At 56.3% G+C, this 23,374-nt stretch overlaps 2 protein-coding genes across 3 annotated transcripts in view; one reads left to right on the top strand and one right to left on the bottom strand.

Annotated features, from left to right (window-relative positions):
- The window catches only part of LAMTOR1 (late endosomal/lysosomal adaptor, MAPK and MTOR activator 1), a 17,822-nt gene extending 351 nt beyond the window's left edge, over positions 1–17,471 (top strand). The window contains exons 2-5 of the mRNA XM_019530487.1: positions 9,345–9,490; positions 12,236–12,313; positions 12,878–13,004; positions 16,723–17,471. Of these exons, the coding sequence (XP_019386032.1) occupies positions 9,345–9,490; positions 12,236–12,313; positions 12,878–13,004; positions 16,723–16,815 (444 nt within the window). The 3' untranslated portion in view covers positions 16,816–17,471. The remainder of the gene's footprint in view (positions 1–9,344; positions 9,491–12,235; positions 12,314–12,877; positions 13,005–16,722) is intronic.
- A 2,680-nt stretch (positions 17,472–20,151) lies between these two features.
- LOC109306860 (leucine-rich repeat-containing protein 51) lies at positions 20,152–23,161 on the bottom strand. Of its 2 annotated transcripts, none has more exons than XM_019530486.1 (5): positions 23,042–23,161; positions 22,069–22,166; positions 21,494–21,699; positions 20,913–21,061; positions 20,152–20,502 (listed from the first exon to the last, which is right to left on the bottom strand). In XM_019530486.1, the coding sequence occupies exons 2-5, from the start codon at positions 22,163–22,165 to the stop codon at positions 20,361–20,363; spliced, it is 594 nt and encodes a 197-aa protein (XP_019386031.1). In that variant the 5' UTR covers position 22,166; positions 23,042–23,161; the 3' UTR covers positions 20,152–20,360. The 2 variants fall into 2 exon arrangements, with proteins under 2 accessions (XP_019386031.1, XP_019386030.1); XM_019530485.1 differs by lacking the exon at positions 23,042–23,161 and adding an exon at positions 22,398–22,560.
- Between the last annotated feature and the right edge of the window lie 213 nt (positions 23,162–23,374).

The raw sequence follows: 23,374 nt of genomic DNA, 5'->3' as shown, positions 1-23,374 counted from the left end.
GGCTCAGGGGGTCCCTGAAGGGAGGGGGATGGGTAGGCCCTTGTGGGAGGGGGGGCTTGAGGCCTGTGGGAAGGAACTGCTTGGGAGGTGACCCCAAAGTAGGGCCTGCCCAGGAGAGCGTGGGCTGGGCGAAGGCCACTTGGGGTGGGCATTGGGTGTCTGGGGAGGGTGCGTGGGGGCAGGAGGCTGCTCCCCCTGGGGAGGCTGAGGTTGGGAGCAGGGCTTGGGGAGGGGAATCAGGGAGTGCGGTGCCCCCATGTGCATGGGGAGGGGGGTGTCTCCCAGTGTGCTGCAAGCAGGAGTTGCTGTGGGTGCCTGGTGCGTGGGTTGGAGGGGGGGAGCTCAGTCAGGGCTTCCCCATCCTGCCGGTTGACCCAGGAGGGAGGTGGGGCGGGGCCGGGGCCGTTGGGGTGGGTCTCTTCTGAACCTGGTGGAGACGCAAGGCTTTTGGGCGGGTTTCCTCTGCAGCTGCTGTGGGCAAGCGAAGGCAAGCAACTGGTCGGTCGGGTTCCTTCCTCCCCCGTTTGCTGCATTACAGGCTGTGGGGGGTGGAGGCTCCGCTGCTGGTTCTGCCTGAGCTTAGGGTTCTGGTGCCAGAAAATGAGGGAGCAGGCTCCCCCTTTCCACCCCTTGCCCTCCATGCTGCTGGTCAGGGTGCTTGGCTTGGGTTCACCAGGGCTCAGAGGCCTCGTGCCTACAGTGGCATGGAGCTGGGCCCCTCCATCGCTCACAAGTTGCTATTAGTGCCGGTGTTATGGCAGAGTCATAGCTGTGCAAGAAGTTTAGGGGTCTCCTTTAAATTCCCAGTAAGCTGGTGTCAGCTTTGCCAAACCCTTCAGCAGAGCTGACACTAATTAAATCCCCTGGTTGGCAGCCTCAGCAGAGAACGGCTTGAGCCTTGGAGACGGTGTTCCCTTTGCGTGCTTACAGGTGGCTCTCGCAGAGCTGCCTGGCGTTTGCTGGCAGTGTGTGGTGAGTTTTGGGAGTGGCAGTGGGCTTGTTTTGTTGCATCCCATACTGTAACCCTGTGGACAAAATCTGGTTCAGCTGGTCCTTCCTCTTGGAACAAAGCAGCTGCAAGTGAGACGGGAGGACCACAAACAGCATCTTCCTTTGCTCCCTGGGAATTATGTTTTATCCTGGTCTTCTGGTCTTTTCCCAAATGAATGAACTCAGGACCTCTCTGAATGCAAATAAGTTTTAATTGTGGCCACCATTTAATGGGAATTGAACTCAAACCAAAGCTCCTTACAAATATTCAACATGCTCCTGAAGGTCCACTGCAGTTCTGGAATGTGCTTGCTTGTGTTCAGTGACGGCCTGCGCATCCCGGTCCAGAGAGAACTTCTAGGTACAAGCATGGGGTAGAGATTTGGACCTTGTTTTTGCTAGATTGGCTAGCAACTGATGGAGGGAAACCAGCCAAATGCAGGATACCCCCTGAAGCCAGGTAAATACCACTGTATGCAAGGCTTGGAGGAGATGGGGTAAGAAGCTGCCCCCTATATAAGGTCAGTGCACGCATGCTGGACAGACGGGAGCTGCTGCTTAAATCTGTCCCAGGAAGACCCTAGATTGCTGATTAGGTGCTATTAGATGCAGCTATTCAGTGACATTGGAGATAGTGGGATTGCCGGGAGGATGGAGATGATACTATTCTAGGGTTAATTAATGACTCTTGGCAGCAAGGTTGCTCCTCAATCAGAGCTGTGTTTGCTTTGCTGAGAGCTTGAAAGGACTCTTGTTTCTGAGGCTCTGGTGATGTGGTCTGGCTTTGAATGGGGCACGCCCGAGTTGCAACAGGAGTGAAGTGGGTTGGAAGTGTATAGGCAAACCCAGTGCAAGGGCTCTTCTTGACTAGGTCACAATCCAGCTGGCTTTAACAAGCACCTGGTGACTGAAACTGGCCCCTTCTGCTGGTCTGGTGACAGCTGAGTCGTCCCAATACTTAGTCAGTGGTGGAACAGCTTACTCAGGCTTGCCACTGGGAAGTCTCGCTCTGTGTTTGTCTAAACCTTCCTTAATTTCCTTACTTCAGCTGTGCAGAATCACCATGGAGACCAACCAGGCCAGACCTTTATTTGCCCTTTGCCCGGAGAGTTTAGTTGATTGCCTAGACTGCCTGAGCCTGCTTTGTTGGAGCTGGTGGTCCTGCTACCTCTCTGAATTCATCCCCTCCTGGGCCCCTACACACATTTGAGGGCATTCATGTGTAGCTGGCACAGGACACACCTTTGCAAGCTCTCATTGTTCAGCTGTGCAAACCCAAGCTTGGCCCCTTCTTCCCTGGCAGGGAAGGCAGAACTTTCACCCATGCAGGATTCGAACCTGTCTCTTCAGTCCTTCCACTGTGTGGATGTTTCTGGCACTGTCTGGGCCTAGACACTGCCTCCCCAGAGCCCCTCAGACTGGAGTAGATGGGGGTTGGGTTCAGGGTGCCTTGTCACAGCCTTGGGAGTGGATGCGTGTGCATATCGGCATGGATCCATGTTCTGCGCTCTTCTACCCCTCAAGTATAGGCATAAAACATTGTCCTGTGCTCCTGTAGTAAGAGTAGGCCCAGGCAGTGAAACACAGGGAGGAAGCAGCTGAGAGGGGCTACCTCTTCCTTCTGCTCAAGAGTGGCCTTCTCTCTGGTAGCTGGGACCCATTATATGATGCCAGCTGGGCCTGTTTCCTGGCTGGGCAGCATGAACTGTACAAACGTCTCCAGCTGTTGTGGTCACCCTCCAAAATGGGAAGTAACCAAGGGCTCGTCTGCAGTCAGCTGCTGCCACAAGGAAGCCAGTAGCCTGCAAGGCAGATGCACAGCTTCAGCTGGCTCCGGCTGGAACTGCACAGCCTGCTACGGCTGCTGTGTGGACAGGGGTACAGTGCGCCCTGAGAGGTACTAGTTATCAAAAGAGTCGCAGCAGGGAGCACGAGTGCTGCCCAGTGGCCAGGAGACCATTAAGTCTATCCCCCTGCATTTGCAGGCTGCCCTCAAGGACTCCCCAAAATCCCCACTTTATACCCCTGCGCACAGCTGCAGGGCAGACCAGAAACCCTGGGCGCACCCTGTAGCAGGGGAACATGGGCACTGCCTGGTGATAGGGAGCAGTCAGTAAATAGCTGCTCAGAGGATCTCCCCAGGTCACTGCTGTTTGCAGAGCTGGTGTGTGGGTGGTAAGCTGGGGGTATGCCCACAGCCATAGTGCCACCGGCTGAGCTCGAGTCCTGCTCAGGGGAGACTGGGACTGAGACCCTTGCCATATGGGCCAGAATTGTCCAACCATGGCCCTGAGCAGTGAGCCCCTCCGTTTGGGGCATGCAAGCTCTGGTGTCACTGGCACCTCCTTGCTGATTCTCACGGTTCCCTGGGGGCAGAAGGATGGGCCTCTGGAGATGGTGTTTCCCACAGTGGGGAGGAGAAGGGAATGGAAGTGGGGGGGTCTGAGTAGGTGGGGTTGGGGTGCCCCTTGGCTTTCAGGTTTTGGCTGGGCTGCCTGACTTGTTGGAGGCTATGGACTTTCTCCTCATCCTCTAGCTGTTCCTTCTGGAGTCTTTCTCCACTGCAGAGAGTGGTGGCCTTCACCATGCTGTGCAGAAGTTAGAGTTGAGCCTAGGTCCCAGTGTCACAGAAGTCCGGGGAGTGGGGGAGGTAAGGGCTCCTTTGCCTCCCAATAGCTGATGTTCCCAGTCTGTAGCTGTGGCAACACTTGACAGCTGATGCTCTGAGCCTGTCTTGGCTGCCTGTCAGTGCCTAATCCTCCTTCCTGGCCCTGGCCTGTTCTTAGAAGCACTTGGGAATTAAGCCTCAGGTCAGGCTGGAGCTGCGAGAAGCTGCTGGCTCTGGGGCTTCAAGCTGGTGATGCTCTGGGCATCTGGCTCCTCCATCGCAGGTTTTTTCCTATGCATGGATTCCCCTCTGACTGTACCTCCAGCACCACCCTACTTTCTGTAATGCCTCTTGCTCTTCTCTTGCAGACAGGAGGATTTCTCTCCTGTCCAGGACTTGGTCCCATTGCTGATCTGACTGATTTCCTCCCCCAGAAGAAGGGACAGGAACATGATGCAGCGTTTAAGTGCTGGCAGGAGAGAGGCCTGTTCACCTGGTCTGAGATACTCTTGTTTGCCTGGACATTGCATTGCCCAGCTTTTCAGCTGCAGGATCAGCCTCTCCATCCTGTGACAGGCAGGTCTGTGGACAGTGGTGTCCCTAGGCCCAGGCAGAGGGGTGGGAATTGTGTAGCCTGCTGCCGAATGCAAGTGACTGGGATTCTGTTAATGACAGAGGTTTGAATTTGGGGTCCCCTTGCCTCTGGCAGTCTGCTCTGTGCTTGTTGGGGTGGCTCATCTGTCTGGGCAGGGCTGGGGAAGTGCTAGTAGTGAAGGCAGGCTCCCCTTGGTGCTAGGGAGTCTCTCCCAGAAGTCAGATGCAGTAGTGGTGCTGTGCTACAAGCAGCCTCCCCTGTGCCCCTGCAGGTCTGGATTTCTTGGGAGAGGGAAGGGGGCATCTCCAGGCCCTGTTTCGGGGGGACGGGGTCTGTCTCCCATCTACTTCTGATTAGTAGGTATGTGATTATCAGGAGCTCCCTGTTCTCTGTCCCTTCTGGCTGCCACAAGCAGTGACAGCTTTGCCAAGGGGCAAAGGGATTTTCCAAGCTTTGGGCCCAAGATCTGTGAAATTATGACACGGGGAGAATAGGATGGGTTTGTGTCACTGGTGTGAGACATGCCAGTCAGGGTAGTGCGCCCCCAGCAGAAGCCTCCCCCGACACCCCTCTACAGAGGGCACGGTGCAGCAGCAAGCTTGGCTGGTGATCGGGCCCTAGGACCTCTCCCTGTCTAGTGGAAAGGCCTCATTCCCCACATGGCCCTCCTGGGGAGCCTGAGCTGCGGACAGAGAGAGCTCTCCTTCCATTTTGCACTAAGAACTTCTGGGAAAGGAAATCTGACACGCTGTGGAGGCTGGGAAGGGCAGTGGCTGGGAGGCGAAGTCCTGGCTTCCACACAGATGCAGCTGTCGTTTAGAAACAGACTGGCTTGCATTCGTGGGCCGAACAGAGAGAGCCCAGGCAAGGAGAAGGCTGCGGAGGGCTTGTCTAGCTCCCCAGCCACTCGGCTCTTTCCACTGCTGACCTCAGGCTGGGTGCAAACTGGCTTTGAACTCATGGGGTGCTTTAGGGGTGAGTGCTGAGGGGACAGTGCTCCTGCCTGTTACGATGTGGACCCTGCACCTTGATGGCTTGGCCATACTCCATTTTCCCCCATGCATGGTGCTGATCTCAGTGTAAGGAGGAAGAATCCTGCAGCAGATCCCCAAGCTGTGACCCCTTGGGCTGAGAGCCACATAAACCCAATCCAAGAGGGGGTTGAGCAAGAACCCCTGCCAGCCCCTTCCTCCGTGTCAGGGAAGTGCCTGCCTCTGCCAGGGCACTGCTGGAAGCTGGAGAGATCTGCTCCCCACTGAAATGTCAGCATACCCTCTGATCTGGCCTAGCTCACAGTTTTCTTCCCAAGGGACCCCATTGAGCTTTGCACAAGGGCTGCATGACTCGGCACGACTGGTTACGTCAAGGGCACTAACTACCTTTGGGTGCAGCAACTTTGATGTACTCTTGTGCATGGCTGGGTACAGTTGCACTGAGGGACTGAGGCTGGCTCTGCTCCTCCCAGGAAGCACAGCACCCACACACAGGCACAGCAGCAATCCCAGACAATTAAGGCCTGCTTAGTAAGATGCAGAACCTCCTCACTGGCTGAATTGCTCTCACAGGCTGCTTGGCTTGGCTGTTGATGCACACAGGGTAGCACAGGACATGGGGACCTTCCAAGCCATTGCTTTGGGAGTCCAGCCCAGCCTTCAGGGGAAGGTGGAAGAAGCCCGTTGGGGCCGTTCTGCCCAGTCCAGGATTGTCTCACACCATCTCCAAGCTCTATCTGTGGCTCTGAATTCCCTTTGCGCCCTCCCACCTCCCCTGCTGACTGCAGGAGGTCTCCCCTGGTTATTTACTGGGGCCTCTTTCTAATTTTAGCACAAGGCTCTGGGTGGCCTGTGTTGCTGTAGGGAGCAAGTATCTCAGTGCAGAAAGTCTGGAATAATCGAGTGATATCCATCCTGTCCAGACTAGGAAAATAGCTTGCCCAGAGGTTGGTGGGCAGGGTATTAAGCATGGCTTTGCAAATGAACTCCTTTGAAAGTTAGCTGGTCATGTCTGGCTGTAGGACAAACCTGTTCCACTAGTTTAGCCAGGGCCTGGTATTGCCCTGGGCTGAGACACATGCCTGGTTCCCTGGAGAGATGCTTCCTTAAGTCCTGGCTGGCTTGTCCTCACCTCACTTAGCTTTGTGAATTCATGGGCATAAGCATCGCAGGTTTTCAGCAAGTGTCAGAACTCCTATTCCAGTTCACTGCTTGCCTCCCTAATGCCAGCCTCGCTGCTGCTGCTACCCTGGCTTCTGACTGTGGCGATGTGCTGGACCGAGCTGTCTACAAATGGGATGCTTACTATGGCAGCTCCATGGAGAGCAATAGTGTAGATGGATCGTGGGCATGGTTGCCATCATACTGCCAAACCCTGCTGCCTGAATTTGGGGGCCCAGAGAGAGATCTTTGTGCCCCAGCAAGTCGAGCTTCCAGTTTCATTGCTCTGGCAGTGAACTAGAGGTCTTGGCTTTTGCGGAGAAGATGCAGCATATACAGGGGTCTCTTTTGTATAGTGTCAGAGATCAGCTGTCAAATCTACGAGCCCCTGTCTGTTGTTATTGTTCAATGTGCAGACTCCATCTGCCCTGTCTGGGCACTTGTAAGGATTGCAGCTTTCAATCAGGAACTGTGCTGTTTGTTGGGCACTGCATTCACACGGGCTGTCCAAGATGCTCATCTTGTGAAGTGTTGTTTTGAAGCATCTGTATCCAGATCTCGGTCTGTTCATCTTGACCCATGCTTCTCTGTCAAGGTCGTGCCCAATGGGGGATTCATTTGGCGTTGGTGTAAAATGCTGTAGGAGTAGGTTTGACTTTTTCCAGCGGTCGGCCCACTCCATTGCTGCCCATAGGTTTGGTTCAGCCTCTCCTGTCTCTTCCAGGAGCTTGTGGGCTTCGTGTAGGGCTACATCAAGACCATTTAGAAGCCAGAGCTCTCCCACAGATGGCACTTCAGGTATTGCACCGAGGGCAAAGACTGGCTTTGTAGGCTTAGTGATCTCTCACTGGGTATGAAGAAGGGCAGCCAGGAAATGGAGGGTCCCTGTTTGCTGGCCTGGTGCAGCTGGTGGGTGGTATGGCTCTAATTAAAATGTGATCAGCTTTAATTGAGTGCTCTGATAGGGAACCCAGAGCACCTCTCCCCTGCTCAGTATGATTTCAGCTAAACAGAGCTGTTGGCATGCTGCTCTCAGCTTTGCAGTTGCTTTTGGGTTGGCTGAGGTGCTGGATACACATCAGGACTGTTTTAAATAGCTGCTAGGACATGTGATGAAGCAGATGATGTCATGGGGGACTCTCACTAAACGGGGCTGATAGAAAATCCTTTGCAGGAAGGGTGAAGGTGAGCATCGGAGGGGCTGGCTCTGCTGGGTAGACCTCTCTTTCGAGGTCTTGTGAACTAGTAGATCTTCTACTTGTGGGTCCCTTTCAAGCAAAGGCTGGAAGAGAAGCTCGTTTTCCTCCTCTTTAAACTTCTGGTTTGGTTCCTCGACTTGGAATTAGAGAACGGTGGGACCAGGTGAATAAACTGACATGAAAAAGCCCCCTCTGCATCTGCGGAAGAGGTAGCTGCCAACAAGCTCTTAAGGAAGCTGCGGGTCTGCAAGCTCTGCCAGAGACTGCACCCATCCGGTGGCTTGGCCCTTTTTCAAGCTGTCCAAGCAGGTGGTGTTTGAATATGTAGCTGCTTTGTTTTATGATGGTAAGTTCAGGCATCGCAAGCTGTTTGAAGGTTACATTTTTAAGCATCAGGCTTACGTGAAAACCATTTGAAGTCTCCTGTGTCCCACCTTGTCTGAGAACTAGCAGGCCCAGGAGGCAGTGCATCTCTGGCCTCTCCTCCCTAGAGCAATCTTTACTCAGGGACATGAAGGCTGGGACTGGGGCAGCAAGCCTGTGGTGTGCCCATAGGGATCCTTGTACTTGGACCGACTAGTACCCCCCGGATCGGCTGGCCAAGGCATGTTCCCCTGAGTCTGGTAGGGAGTGGATCACGCCGCTGCAGCCTCCATGATCACTGTACGGGGGGGGGGCGGGGGTGCTCTAGTCCTGTGATGCTCTTCTGAGGGAAGTAGCCTGGCTGCGTGTCTGGATGGCACTTGGCTGAAGTTGGATAAAGAGACCTTTTAAGTCATCCACTCAGTACTGGGGGAAGGTTTTCCCCATGTGGCTGGTGGCTATGATGGACACACAACTGTATTATGCCACCTCTCATTACAGTCAGTCCATCTGATGGTGTCAGTGGTCAGCAGAAGGCTTGGCCTGCATGTGACTGCCCCAGAAGGGCCTTACCAGGCAAGGGTGGGCTGTGTGGAGGACAGCTTACCTGTAGTATAGGTACCTGGTGTCGGTCCCCGGGGCCATCACCCTCGTACCTCTTGTGTGCAGTTGCTGATGGAGGCTAGGCTTGTGCGTACTGGTTTAGCAGTGTCTGCTGGGGGTGCAGCATCTCTTGTGACGGCCTTTGGACAGGAGAAAGCTCTTGTGCTTCTGATTTCTGCAGGCAAGAGGGCTCTGCTAGTGCAGCTGAGCTTGCTGGGGGACCTGACAGAGATGCCCTGAGGGCTTTCTGGTGCAGATGTGCCCTAAGAATGGAGGATCTTCACTTGCTCCAGACGCTCGAGAGAAAAACCAGCAGAGTAGTTTCTCGTTCCACGTTACTGGGTCGGGGCACTTATATAACTGTCTCTCCAGTGGGACAGTGTTGTGTTGTAAGCTGGGGGGGTGGGGTGCTGTCTATTCTCTTCTGTCTTGGTGGCTGGCAAAAAGCTTCCAGATCCTGGAGTATGAGATGCCTTCTGCTTGTGGTGGATACAGACCTCATATGGGGAGAGGAGCCAGAGAGGAAGGCCACAGCCTGAAGGCTTTGACCAGCTGCTTGCCCATGCTTCCCGTGTTTTCTGAGCACTGCTGGGGACTCTGGTGTTCGGCCTGCAGGAGAGGGGAGCACTCAGCCAAGGAGAAACCTTTCTGGTTGCAATCCAGCAGTGTTCTGATGGGGATGGGTGCGGGGTAAAAGCTGTCTGGAAGCACCATGTAACCAGGCAGGTGCTGTTTGAAGGGCTGTCGGGGTTTGAGCTAGCTGGCAAATCAGGAACAGATGAGCTTCCTTGGAGCCAGAATTGAGCTTTCCTTCTCTCTTTTGCTCCCTGCAGGAAGAGGAGACAAAGCGGCTGCTGGAGCCCGCTGCCAGTCCCCCAAACAAGGCGCTGAATGGCACGGAGCACAGCTATCACAACCTGCCATCTGCCCGCACTGATGAGCAGGCCATGCTCTCGTCCATCCTTGCCAAGACCGCCATGTGAGTTGGGGCCTGGAGCCATAGCTCTGCCCCCGTGGTGAATGGGGGCTGGAGTGGGGAGGACAGAGCTGGGGTGGGGAGAGGAGGTGGCAATGGGGTCTGCATGGTAAAGGATTGCTTAGACTTCAGCAGAGGAATTTGTCTCTTCTGCAGGCAGGTAGAAAACAGGGCTGGAAGGGATCCCAGGGGGCCAGCTAGTGCAGTCCAATGTGGGTAGGGCCCACAGAAACTTTGTAGGCTGGTGCCTTGCTCCAGACAGAACCATCCCTGTCTAAACCAAACCAAACGAGATCTCAGTTTGGGAGTGAGGAGGAAATGGTGAGCATCCACAGCCAAGCCATCCAGTCTCAATGTGCTCCAGCCTGTGTGAGCCTGAACAACGGAGCTAAAAGAGAGCAGGGTGGGGGGCTGGGGGCCTGAAGTCCAGTTGCGTCCCCTCGCAGGCAGCCACACCCCATAACTGCACCCCGCGGCACACCAAACTCCATGTTAAAGCTAGTAGTGCCTTTGGCTCCCTTGCTTCAACGGGTAATCTGGTGCAGAACATCTTTTCTGTGAGGGCTGAAAGCATCCCTGAGTGTGTTCCCATCTGCTTCTGAGGCTGTATTGTGCATGGTGTCCATGCCCCGTTGCACCAAAGCATTAGTGTCTAGTGGTCTGGTCCTTACAGTGCCAAGTAGCCATTGCTGGCCCTTGGCTTATACTGGCAGGCTCCCTGAGGGCACTGAAAGGTGAGAGAGATCACCTCCACAGGGTTTTGTCATGGTGCCACGGTATAGCACTGTTTTCTGTGGCTTGGAGTGCCGCATAAATCATCAGAACCATAGAGAAGGAGGGTTGGAAGGGACCTCAGGAGGTCACATTTAGTCCAACCCATTGGTCCAATTGGGACGGGCTTGACTACATCATCCCAGCCAGGGCTTTGTCTACCCAGGGCTTAAATACCTCCAAGGATGGAGACTCCACCACCTCTCTGGGGAGTCTGTTGCAGTGCTTTACAACCCTCCTTGAGAGAATTTTTCCTAAAATCTAGCGTAAACTTCCCTTGCTGCAAATTGAGCCCATTGCTTCTTGTTCTGTCATCTGCCACCACTGAGAATAGTCCAGCTCCATCCTCTTTGGGATCCCTCTTCAGCTAGATGAAGGCTGCTATCAGATCCCCCTGCTCCCCCCCCCGGTCTTCTCTTCTCATTATGTCATGTATCACATTCCATCTGTGCTGCAAAATTTGGACTGAGCTGGCTTTTAGCACCTAGGCTGGGAGGGATCTTCCAGCTCTGGAGCATGGCTGTCACAGGCAGTCTGGATAATTCCTGCTTGGTCTGTCAGGCAGATGAGCTTGGGGCAACGAGGCCTCAGGCCAGGGGAGAGAGGTTTTTCTTCAGGTGTTGCATGGTCTCAGACCCATAAGATGGGGCCTGGCACAGGAGTCACCAGTGAGGTCAGACTGGAGTCTTCTCTGCTTCAGTCATGGGCCCAGCAGGGCAGGATCCCCTGAACCTCTGGCCTGGGAGAAGTCACTTAATTCTCCCTGCTCCATCTGCAAATTGCGGGGGTGATGACTTGCATTTGTTCAGTCCTTGGAGCCCTAGTTGACATTGCTTAAGCTTGGAAACTCAGTGCAACTTGCTCTTGCCGCCCAGTCCTCTGTCAACAAGCTGGGAAGAGAAAACTCAAAGTAGGAGCCAGCCCCGAAGCAGAGAGGTTTGAAGGCCATGGTGGAAACGCACGAGGCCCGTTGGGTGCATCTGGCATTGATCTGTGCCATCCCCAAAATGGAAAGCACTGCTGCCCCCTTCCCCACTGAGGAGACCGAGGTGCCGGGGCAGAGCATGCAGTGAGTCAGCTGGGGCCAGAACCCTGGTTTCCCACCTCCCAGTGTAATGCTCTGCTTACTGGCCCAGGCTGTCCCCCTTACAGGGCCGGGGGAGGGAGCTTTTCATTCAGCATGGCCTTGGGGACTTGGTGCCCCCACTTTGATGTGGCTGAGCAGAAATCCCTCCTGGGTGTGTGTACACACAGGCAGCACCCCCTCCTCACCCTTCTCCCCCACCCTGGGTGTGTGTAACTTGATTGCATGTGCTCAGCATACTGTGGGCTGCTGGGTGAGAGGGTGTGAAGCTGGGCCTCAAGGCTGGACTCTTTCTTAGTAAGGGAAAGAGAATACAGCCTTAGCCTGGCATTGCTTGGGGAGTTAACATGGTGATCATGGGAGTAGCCCAGGGGGCCCTGTGACCCATCTACAGCACAGAGGTGCTGGGAAAGCTGGAGCAGTATCTCTGCCTCAGTCTGAAATGGCTGAATCCAGTACTTCCCGTCTGTGGCACAGCAGCTTCCACATGTGGGTCTCCTCCCAGCCCTTGAAGGGCACAGGTATGTTGGGCATGGCGGGAGGCACTGATTTGGACAAGTGAGAGGCATCTTCAGGCCACAGGCAGTCCCTGCTTGTCTGGCTCCTGCAGCTGTCCTAAGCGCACAAGGCTGGCAGTGGCACAGCCATGTTTCCGTGTGGCGGGAACCCCTGCCTGAGAGGACAGGCTCTGTTCCAGCCACCTGACTTCTAGCTTTGTGCTAGACCCAGGCTGCCATGCAGGCAGAAGCCCATGATCAGATGGGGGAGTATTACTGCTCCCTGCCCTGGACCCGAGGGTGCAGGGTGCAGCTTCAGCACCCAAGAGACTCGGGGCTGGGACTTAAACTGAGCTGTGTGGGCTGCAGGACTGACCACCTTGCCTCCTTCCACAGTAACATCATTGACGTGTCGGCTGCCGACTCCCAGGGGATGGAGCAGCATGAGTACATGGACAGAGCCAGACAGTACAGGTAGGGGAAGCCCCAGCTTGGGCGGTTGATGCTGTGGGGTGAGCAGAGGTCTCCGGTCACGAGATGTGTGGCAGGACCCTGGTACAGGTGCCCTGGGCAGCAGAAAGGCTGGGAGCTCTGGGGGCTGCACATGACCCCGGCGCCATACATGAAGCCTGCTGTCAGTGAGGAGGCAGCACTGGCCTGCCTTGGCTCAGCCCTACTGAGGTGTTGACACCCTGCTGCCTTCCCTCAGGCTGGGGGTGGGGTGGGACATGCTGGCTTCAGGACAAGCTTGCTGGACTGGACAGATAACTTTCAGGGTTCTCTGTGCCACCTGGATCCTCCATGGGGGACTTGCTTGGGGATGTGCCCCTCACCAGGAGTCTGGCTGTTTAGCAGCTGCGGTATCTGTAAGTGCAAGATGTGGGGAGGGGACATCTCGTTCAGAGCTGGGGCTTTCTTCAGGTATCTGAGGCCTCAGCACAGCCCTGCCTTGCTGCCCGGTGTAGAGCCTGCTCCACATCGCATGCTAGGAGCTGCCATCTGATTCTTAACCTCACGCTCTACTCTCCCCACACCTAGCACGCGGCTGGCGATGCTGAGCAACAACCTGACACACTGGAAGAAGCTCCCGCCTCTGCCGTCTCTGACCAGCCAACCACATCAAGTGCTAGCGAGTGAACCCGTCCCCTTCGCAGACTTGCAGCAGGTGAGGAGCTCCCTAGACCAGAGAGCAGGTGTCCTGTGAGCTGACCCATGGAGTCCCTCCCAGGCTAGACTTATTCCCCCCCCCCAAGCAGTGCTTGGTGATCCAGCAACTCGTGGTCTTCTGGTTGAAGGCACTCTTGCTTTCCAGTCATTGAGGAGCTTCCCAAGACTCTGCCTCCATGTCTCCTTGATCAGTCTCTTCCTGTTTCTAGCCTTACTGAGTGTAACCCAGTGGTTCCCTTCCCTCCAAACTTACAAGCACTGGAACATGGTGTATCTTATAAAGATCCTGCTTTAGCCATTCTTTCTAGCTTCCCAAAGCCTGGATCAAGTCTGACCAGGCTAAAAATACCTCTGCGGCCTTCATTTCAATAACCACAGATCTAGATTCTTTCTTCATAGGTTTGTAGGAAACTCAGGCTGGAAGGGACCTTGTAAGGTCATCTAGTCCAACGCCCTGCTTAGCGCAGGATTGTCTGTGAGTAAACCATCCCAGCCATGTGTTTTTCCAACCTGTTTTTGAAAACTTCAAGGATGTAGACTTCACAGCTTCTCTAGACAGCCTGTTCCAATGTTGGACCACTCTTGGAGTCAGAAAGTTCCTCCTCATCTCCACTCTAAATTTACCTTGTTGCAATTTGAGACCATTGCTCCTGGTTCTGCCTCCTACAGCCACACACAAGTCTCTCCCATCCTCTTTATAATCACCCTCCAGGTATTTAAAGACTGTGATCAAATCCCCCTTCAGTCTTCTTTTCTCCAGACTCGGTAACCCTAACTCTTTCAGCCCTTCCTCATTAATCTTGCTTCCAAGGCCTCTGACCATTTTTGTTGCTCTTTGCGGGACTGTTTCCAATCTCTCCACATCCTTCTGAAGTGCAGGGCCCAAAACTGGACACAGTGCTCCATGAAAGGCTACCCCAGTGCTGAATGGAGCAGAAGAATCACTGCCCTCAACTTGCATGTAACCCAGGATGCTGTTGGCCTGTTTTGCACACTGTAGGCTCTTATTCAGTTGGTTTCACTGCCTCAAATTCCCCTAACACCCGAGAGCCAGAATTTATTTTTCCTTGGGCCTCAACACCCTACAGCAAGGTCTGCAGAGCTGAGCAATGCCCCACTGTCTCCGGAGGCCTGGCCGGGCGGAAGAGGTTCTGTAGCACTACCTGTTGAGCAACTGGGTTGCCCAAGAAGGGGCAGGCTCATCCCTTACCATCATCTTAGCTCATCAGAGGGAAGTGTGGGGACACAGGTACATGGATCTCATTTCAGAGGAGGAACTGTTTCTGAAGAGCAGTGGCTGGTGCAGTCTGACAGTTAGGTGTGGAAGAGTCAAGAGCAATTAATTAGCAAAACTGCTCCAACTCCACTCCTTCCTCCAGAGTTAGTTGAAGAGGTAACAAAATGTACCAGCTGCTGCCCTCTTTGAAATGCCACCCTCTGTTCTCTTTCTAAAAGCGTGCTGTGTGTCCATGCTCTAAGAGCGCAGTCGCATTTACCTCTGGGTCATTTAGCTAGGGTTTTCCTCCAGAGCAAGATGGTGGTGTCTGAAGCGGATGCACAGCTGAGCCTCTAGAGATATGTGCAGTAGGGGCAGTTGCAGAGCTTCACCTCTAGCAGGTGGAGGACCATAGCCTGTTGGCATGGAGGAAATGCCCCCCTGGGGTGAAGATGACTGGTTACATAGGTGCACTTACCCCTCACTTCCTGGAAGAGTTTGGCCCTGGGGCTAGTCTAGATGACTTTGTGAGGTCCCTTCTGGCCCTACTTCCCTACGATCTTATAGACAGACATGTGTCTAGGATGGTTTAGTCAGGGACAATCCTGACTTGAGCAGAGGGCTGGACTAGATGACTTTGTGAGATCCCTTTCAGCCAGACTTTCTTATAATCCTGTGACTTAAGCCAGTGTGGCAGGGCTGTGCACCATGCATCTGCTCCACTTTTGCTCTGAAGTAAGTGTGTCATGGCCACAACCCAAGAGGGGTGAAGACACCAGTGATTTAAAGTCAGTGGCTCAGCTCTGCCCAATTTGGAAGCACTGAGGTCCTGTTCCTGCTTATGCCGGGGTGATCTGGAAACCTTCCCTTGTTATCCTGCCCCAGGAGCAGAGGCCCAGCATCACTCAGAGCAGAAGCCTCATAGTGCACACCACAGTGGGGCAGAACAAGGCCTGCTGTGTGTGGCTGATCCTGAAGAAACATCCTGGGCTCTGCAGGCTCCTTCAGCACTTTAAAACCAACCCTGTGGATGCTCCTGCCTCAGTGACTTCACTGGCTGCCTGCAGTCCTGCTTTTCTTTGCCTTTCCTAGTTGCCACAGTACGTGGCTGCAGACGGCTTGGCTCCTACGAAGTCCTGCTGGCCTTGATTTAGGAGGAAGCAATCTAGGGAGACAGCTGTCTCTCATCCACTGCACCCATGTGAGGCTGCTTAGCAGCTGTAAATGGCTGTCTCATTAGAGGGCCAAGCTCATTCATGATCAAACCAGGGAGGCAAGGTGAATGCTTGCATCCGTCACTGCAGGTTAACAGGAAGGCTTGTGCAGACCTGCTTGGGCTGGGCTTCTGTGGGATTTCTGACCGCTGTGGGCTTTGGCTGGGCCCGTACCTGTATGAGAAGTCAGAAACAATGGTAGTCTGGTGGCACTTGTTGCTGAGGAGTTCTGAGCCCAGCACAGTGTTCATGGGAGCTGTACTGGGAGAAAGGCATCATTCAGATAGAGATAGAGGTCATGATGCTTGACTGCAGAGCAGCATTTGGAGCAGTTCTTGTGTCAGAGGAGCTTGAGTCTGACTCTTGCTGTCATCTGCTTTCTACTCCGCTGTGCATTTCCAGCTGAATCCAGCCTTCCCTGTGGCACTAAACAGCTCCCCCATCCCCTCGGATGTGGCTGAGATGGGAGCTGAGCACTCTTCCTATAGAAAGCCTGTGCATTTGTAAAATGCCTTGGGGTGAAGGCTTAAACTTCCCATCCTCAGCTGCTGCCGCCTACCAGAAACGCACTGCCGCAGAGCCACGAGCCTTGTGGGGCTGTCATAATTGATGCACCTTTTCCTTATCTTAGATATTTGGATACCTTGGCACCTCTGTGGAGAACACCAGCTCCTGGGCTTTCTGCTGGGCCTCGTGCCCCTGCTTCCCCGTAGGGCAAGAGCTCCCGGGCTGGATTCTCCCTCCCTTGAGGCAGCACTTGGGCAGCTATCTGTAACTGCAGCTGACCCCAGTGCTCCATGTGCTTGGATTATCAACGGGCAGCATTTCCCCTGGGGGTGGAGGCGAGCCTGCTTTCCAGCCGGCTCAGCCACGAGGGCCCTGAGCCTTCTGTACATCACAGGGGTCAAGGGACGCACCTGGCAACTTCAGCGCAGGGTCTCATTCTCCCAGGGGCTGGAGGCTGGAGGGCGGTGGGGGGTGATGTGGAGAGCTCTATATGGGTTGTAACTGCAGCCGTGGAGGGGAGATGTTTGGCTGGGGCCCTGACTACCCGGAGTCACTGACTGTGAAGGGGCTGAGCATCAAGCTATTCAAGCTGCTTCTTGGTGGGTACAGCCTGGCAATGCACCTGCCTCTTCCCCTCCCTGCCCCTGCTGCAGTGACCAGCCCTCTTAGGCCAAGGCCCCTCGGTCATTGGCATTGCAGCCAAACACCGGGTCTCTGGGGTATGGTTCTCTTTCGCTTTCCCATCACAGTCCTTCATGTGCATCTCTCCTTGTCCCCAGGTGTCCCGGATAGCCGCCTACGCTTTCAGCGCGCTCTCACAGATCCACGTGGATGCAAAAGAGGAGCTCGTGGTGCAGTTTGGGATCCCCTGAGCTGGCGCCCGTGCCCGCCCGCACCCCCTCGCTCTTTCTGTTGCCCTCTTCCTCTCTCCCACCGGCGCCTTGCTGCCACAGAACTTGTACAGATCCCCCCATTTCCTACTAATTGCCCAGGAGACTGGCACCATCGCCCAGGCCCCACTGCTATAGGAGGCCAGACTTGGTCCCAGGCTTTCCTTTTCTCTCATGTGCGTGTGTGCGGGGGGCAGGCTAGCATAGCTGTGGGGAGGGGAGATGTTGTATTTCATAGGAAGCCTGTATTGTTGAGCACAACGGGAGGCATTTCTCCAGCTCCCGGGTGCCCTTATTTCAAAGACTGGGGACAAGTTGGACTCCTGGCTCTTGGCAGGTGGGGTGGGCTTCAGTATCCCTCCCAGTCTACCAATTGCTGGTTCAGGGGATGCTGCCCTTGAGGCAATGCCCCCCAGGCCCTCATATGTTCCTGGAGGGCTGGGCTGGTTGGTGTGTGTGTGTATGTGTGAGTGTGACAAAGGCATGGAGCGGGCCCCACTTGTGGTGCTCCGCGCAGAGCTCTGTCTGCCTGACGCCTGAGGCTCCACACGCCCGGGCCTTTCAGTTGGATTTTTTTTTTGGTTGTTTTTGTTTTTTAATTTTTTTTTGGCACCGTAGATAAAGCCCTTTCATTCAGCCCCAGGTCCCTGCTGTGTTCTTTCTCCGCTGTGAGGCAGGAGCTCCCTCAGCACTCGAGGGATGGAGGGGTGCAGTGAGGACTTGGGAATGTGGTTCCCCTCCTTTGGCTGCTATTGGAGGTGGTCACTTTTGTCTGATCTCCTTGGGCTTCTGCAGCCCGTGTTAGCTGGCTGGCTCTTTTCTGTGCCGACTCATTTTGTGGTCCCTGGATAAGCTTGGTGCCAATGCTGCATCTGCCAGGGGGTTGCAATCATCGATACCCAGGTGCTGTTGACAGGAGGCCTGTGCTGGTTTCCAGAGCAGGATACCTGGGAAAGGCTAGATCTGTGGCACTGGACCCCAGGTATGGATCATCTCAGCATGGTGGGTCTCACTCTGCTTCTGGCTTGGAGTGCTGGGTTCTCTTTTTCATCCCCTGAGCCTCTGTTGTTGCCATTGGGCAGTGGCACTCTCAGGCCTGGGCATGAGGCAGGCAGGAGAGTGCGAGTCCCTGCCCTGCGTCAGCAGCACTTCATGCCTCTTCCCCCACCTCCATAGTTGCTTGTCCCTGCGCTGCTTCTGGCCTGCTGCCTGAGCAGAGTCTGGGCCTGTGGCAGTCAGTGAACGTCTCTGTGCTTGTTTTGCCCACTGGGAGGAGTGCCCAGCCTTTTTCAGTGCCCCCTGCCCCTTCCCGAGGCCAACACTGCAGCTCAGAGCCGGGGGAACTGGTCCCCCAAGGCAGCAAGGCAAACATAGGGGTTTGCTCGTCCCTGGGGCAACTGCATTGGTGTAAGTGTAACGATCAAGCCATATCATGAAAGCAAGGGATCTCTGCCCGACTGCTCCCATAGGCAGAGGCCCAATTCCCAGGCTCTGCTTTCCTGGCTGCCTGATCCCTATCTGTGCTACCTTCTGCTTTGCTGAAATTGTCCCCCCAGCTCTGTTTCTAGAGCAGTCCTTCCACTCTGCAGTGGAGAAGCCTGGGCTGTGGCTGCAGGTGCTGGGTTCTGACCCTAGGCCTGAGGTCTGTGCCCTGCCGACCCCAGTGCAGTACAGTAGCTGATCTCAGCTGGACATCCAGACCCAGCCATAGGTGGAAACGGCAGGACTGCTACAGCTTCCTGCATTGGAGCAGAGCAGCCTGCGTCTCCCCCAGCACTGGCAGAGCCTCATGCTCTGAAATGTCTCCAGCCCTGAGAGCCTCTGGAAGGGAAGGGGGAAAGCCCCCAGGTTCTTCACTGAGCAAAACACACCAGCTAGGGGCAGGTTTTAGCAGGGAAGGTAATGAACCTTAGGAGCAGCTTTTGGGGAGGGGGAGAATCTCTAGCAGCAGCTGCCCTTGTGAAATGAACTCAGATTCAACCGGGAGCAGGGGTGCTGGGACAGCCTGGGGGCAGCCCCTGGGCTACTCAAGTGGGGCAGGCTGATGTTTGTGTCTTGGGGGTCATTGCCACTGGGGGCTAAGTCTGAGCCGGATGCATGTGCATTGCTGAGTGTTTAATAGGACGCTGCCACAGGGTGGCAGGAGCAGAGTACATGGGCACCAAGCACGATGCCCTTCCAGCTGAGTGCTCAGGGCAGCTCCTCACAACAGAGCAGGCAGGAGCATGACCCCAAGAGGCTGAGCTGGGACCCTCAAGTCCCCCACTGCTCTGGGTCTCGTGTTCTCATCCCAGCTAGCGACCTTTTGGCTCTGGTGGCAGAAGTTCCTTGCGGGGGGCAGGTGCCTTGATGTGGGTGCGGGGCCCTATCCGGAGCTCTTCCTTGACTTGATGCCCCAAGGAGCCTCTTCAGGAAGGCGCCTTCCCTTTGGGTGGGCTGGTTTCAGCCAGGCACAGAAATGAGTCCTGTACCCCTCTACCCCTTCCGGCTATGTTGCTGGCTCCTGTGGCTCTGGGCCAGCTGCTGGGACTCGGAGCAGCAGGAGGGCTACTCTGTTGTGCCAGGGAAGGGTGAAATTAGCCCTAGCCCATCACCCCGTCCCCTTGCTGCCTAGGGGGGGTCCCATGTCTTTCTCTGTAGCACTAAGTCCTTTGTTTCTGGGGCTGCATAGGGGAGAGGGCCTGGTACCTTGCTTTGGTAGCTAGCTTGTTCTGCTCCCTGCAGTTGTTGCCTGGAGCAGTCTGCATTGGCAGTACCTGGGCAGCTGCAAGGCTGGCAGGGGCAGCTCCTGCCCCTTGCTGTGAGCAGGGAGCTGGGGGTGGCTTTGGCCAGAAAGGGGCTGTAATGGTAGGGAAGAGCCTTGTGGTTTCCAGGCACCTGCCAACTACCTGCACCCCAGGGAATGATGCCTGCCCCTGCCAGCCTGGAACAGGCTGCCTAAGGGTAGGATGGATGGAAAGGGGCCAGCCTCCTTGCTGTGGCTGGATTCTGGGGCAAGGTACTTCCGGGCTACTGGCCCTCCCCTACTCGGCACCAAGCCATGCGGGTGGGTTTTGGGCTGTGGATCCCACTTCGTGCCTCTGCCCGGTGGTCTCTGGGGCTGCTGTGCTGGGAAGGGGCTCATGACTTCTGGTCATGGGCTTATGGCCATGGTTGCCAGGAAACCACTCGAGATGGCAAAGGGCACATGAGCTTCTTGGAGGTGTGCGGTCCTGGTGGGTTGTTGCCCTTCACAATTCAAGCTGACTTGGAGATAGGGGTTGGCACAGTGCAAGTAGGACTCATCTCAGGCTAAAGCAGGCGCCTGGGACACCTGGGTCCTTGCTGTTGTTCCCCCTGTTCTCAGGACAGCCCCAGCTCTCTGGCACTGGCTCAGCCCAGTCCTCGGTCACTCAGGCCCTGCTCCACAGTGCGGCGCGAAGGGTTTATTCCTGTGTCCCATGGGGCTTTCAGGCTCTCCAGGCTGGGGAGGGGGCCATGGACCAGTTGTGGATCTGCAGCTGTGGTGCCCAGCTTGAGGCCTGTCCTCAGAAGTGCGCTCTCTTCTTCTTGGCCTTCTTCGGCTGGGCGTTCATGCGCTTCCAGATGGTGGCGGTGGAGCGGTCCTGCTTTGTCACGGTGCTGAAGTCAAAGGACTTGAGCTGGGGCAGTGTGGACAGCACGTAGCTCCTGTGGGGGCATGGGGACAGAGCTGGCACCTGCGGTCACCAGCCGCAATTGCAGGTGGCCTGCAAGCCAGTGGCCCTGCTGCAGCCTGGCCCTTTGCTTTGGAGGGACAGACAGAGCCATGGGGCAGCCTGCTGGGGAACAAGAGCTAGTTTTTAGCAAGTTCCAGTCCAGGCCCGGTGATGCCACAAGAGAGAGGCCTGGACAAGCACCTCCTGTGCCCACCCCCAGCTTGGCAGGGGCACCTGGGCAGTGCTGTGACACCCACCCCCTCCCTGTGGGGCTGCATGCAAGGCAGGAGGAGTCTGCAGGGGTGGCCCCTGACCTCTCCCCATCCTCTGGCTCCTGCTCCCCCATGCCCTGGGCTGGGGCAGGCAGAGCGATTCCCTGGGGACAGGCGCATCCCTGGGTACCTGTAGCCCTTCTCCTCCTCAATGGGGTTGCCGTGCAACGTGAGGCTGCGCAGGTGGGGCAGGACGGCCAGCTTGTCCACCTCGCCCAGGCCCTGGATGCTGTTCCCATGCAGCTGGAGGCAGTGCAGGTTGCGATACGTGGTCAGGATCTGTGGAGCCCAAAGCCTGGGGGTTAAGCGGGGGGGGCACGGGGAGGTCCCGTGACAAAGTGCCCCCCCACACCCCCCAAGCAGCCAGGAAAGTGAGGCATGGGATGGGGAAGGACCCCCTCCCCACAATGGTCCCCGACTGAGAGAAGCAAGGGGTATGCAGCCAGTGGTGCTCAGCACTGGTCTGGCTTTGTCCCATTGACATCCCTGCCCCCACCCAGTTGCTCTGCAGTATCTGGTTCTGCTGTTCTTCCCTGCCTCATCCCAGACCCTCTGGGAGTAAGTCTGCAGCAGGGGAACAGTGACCTCCAGTGCGCCACACACATTTCACAGGTGGGGAAACTGAGGCACAGAGGGTAGGTGGTCTAAACCGGGACTGGCAGCAGAATCTGCAGGCCCTGTGCCCAAGGCCTGTGTCCCATGTGCACCCACTGGGTCGATGGTGGGCAGGTCGTTGAAGGAGAGGTCAAGCCAGGCGAGCTCCTCGGGGTTCTCCAGCAGCAGCTCCAGCGTGGGGCCCAGGTCCATCAGCTCGTTGAGCGTGTTGTTGTTGAGGCGCACGGCCCGCGTCAGCATCCGGCCCCGTGCTGAGCATGGGATCGCCCTCGGGCCAGCCCGTGGCTCCTCCGTCTGCAGGTCTGGGGAGCGGGGAGAGACAGCTGGCTGGGAGGCTGGGCACAGCCAGGCCCCGTCTGCGCCCGAGTACCCTGGGGTGCGCTCCCCCATCTGGCTTCCTGCAGGGCTGCTCCCGGGTTTCCAGGGAATGTGGCGTCCTCATGGTTGAGGTGCTGAGCTGGTACCTGGATTAATATTCCCAGCTCTGCTACTGGTGCTCTGTGCTGCCTTGGGCAAGTCCCTTCCCCCCTCCCCACTTCATCTCTGCCCCATGGAGGCCACCTGGAACTGGGCAGCTGGGTGTGCAGGAGGTCCCCCCCTCGATGCTGCCGTGCCCGCCCTGCCATGGCTTTGTGCCCTGCAACGAGACGGCACCGGGGGCCAAACCGCACCTTGGAGGAAGCTGATGCCTCGGAAGGAGAAGTCCAGGGGCGGTGCCCGCAGCGAGGGGCTGCAGCTGTTCCAGCGCCAGCTCCGCGTCCCGGCCATGCTGGGGAGAGACGGGGCACGAGTGGGCACGGCTCCCCCCGCGCTCCCGGAGACTCCCCCCGGCTGGTTAGCAGTAGAGGGGCTAGGCCACGGCGCGAGGCCGGGCCAATCCCAGGCTGACGGGGCGTCGTTTGCTCACGTGCTGCACGGATAAACGTTGGGGGGCCCTTTGCACTCGTCTTCACACTCACTGGCCCCTGCCACAGATCTGCACACTCACTAACCTGCTTACCCTTGTGTTCATGCTCACTGCCTCCCAGCACGTTTGCACACTCAGCAGCTCCCTTGCACTTGTTTTCACACTTGCACAGATTTGCACACCCAGCAGCTCATGCTTGTTTTTACACTAGCTGCTCCCAGCATGGATTTGCAGTCAGCTCCCTTACACTTGTTTTCACACTTGACTACATGTACACCACCACCCTTACCCTTGCTTTCACACTTGCTAGTTCCTAGTGCAAGTTTTCACACTTGCCGCTCTCTAGTGAGGATTTGCACACTCACCAGGCCATCTGTTTTTGTTTTCATGCTCACAAGCCCCCCAGCACGGATTCACGCACACACATTAACCTGCTTAGACTCATTTTCACACTTGTCATTTCTCACTGTGGATTTCCACACTCACTCATTGCTAGTTCCCTGAACCAATTTGCACGTGTATTGCCCCCACTTACATGCGTGCTCCCACTCACCACCCCCCTGCACAGATTTGCATGTGTGCCACTAACCCCCTTACACTTGCTTTCACACTTGCTGCCCCCGCACGGATTTGCACGCTTGCTAACACACTCACCCCTGCGTTCGCACGCGTGCCTGCTCCCAGCACAGATTTGCACACTCGCCGCTAGTCCCCAGCAGATTTGCACACCCGCTCACCACCTGCCTCGCACACTGGCTCCTCCCGAGCCCAGCTTTGCACACTCACCGGCCCTGTCGCACGCGCGTTCACACGTGCTAGCCCCCAGCCCGGGTTTGCATTCCACCACCCATAATCGTCTCCATGGCAACCCGAGCCCCGCCCAGGAGCCGCACGGCACGCCGGGAAGCCGAGTCCTTCCTTTCCTCCCCTCCCTTCTCGCGAGATCTATGCCCGCCGCGCGCGGCCTACTGGGAGCGGGAGTCCTGTCACCCGCCACGTAACGTAGGTGCGGACTGACGTCAGTACCGGGCAGCCAATGGGGAAGGGCTCGGGGGGGCGGGGCGCGGCGC

Source organism: Crocodylus porosus, unplaced genomic scaffold (genome assembly GCF_001723895.1).
Source record: "Crocodylus porosus isolate Cpor-Errol unplaced genomic scaffold, CroPor_comp1, whole genome shotgun sequence".
In the NCBI taxonomy this organism is placed as follows: Eukaryota; Metazoa; Chordata; order Crocodylia; family Crocodylidae; genus Crocodylus; species Crocodylus porosus.
This window is presented reverse-complemented; position numbering and strand designations above follow the sequence as displayed.

Coding starts and splice junctions, on each gene's coding strand:
- LOC109306860 (XM_019530486.1), bottom strand. CDS start 22,165: ATGGCCGGGACGCGGAGCTGGCGCTGGAACAGCTGCAGCCCCTCGCTG. Junction 21,700..22,068: donor AGGCATCAGCTTCCTCCAAG/GTGCGGTTTGGC, acceptor CCCGCTCCCCAG/ACCTGCAGACGGAGGAGCCA. Junction 20,503..20,912: donor GAGGAGGAGAAGGGCTACAG/GTACCCAGGGAT, acceptor ATGCCCCCACAG/GAGCTACGTGCTGTCCACAC.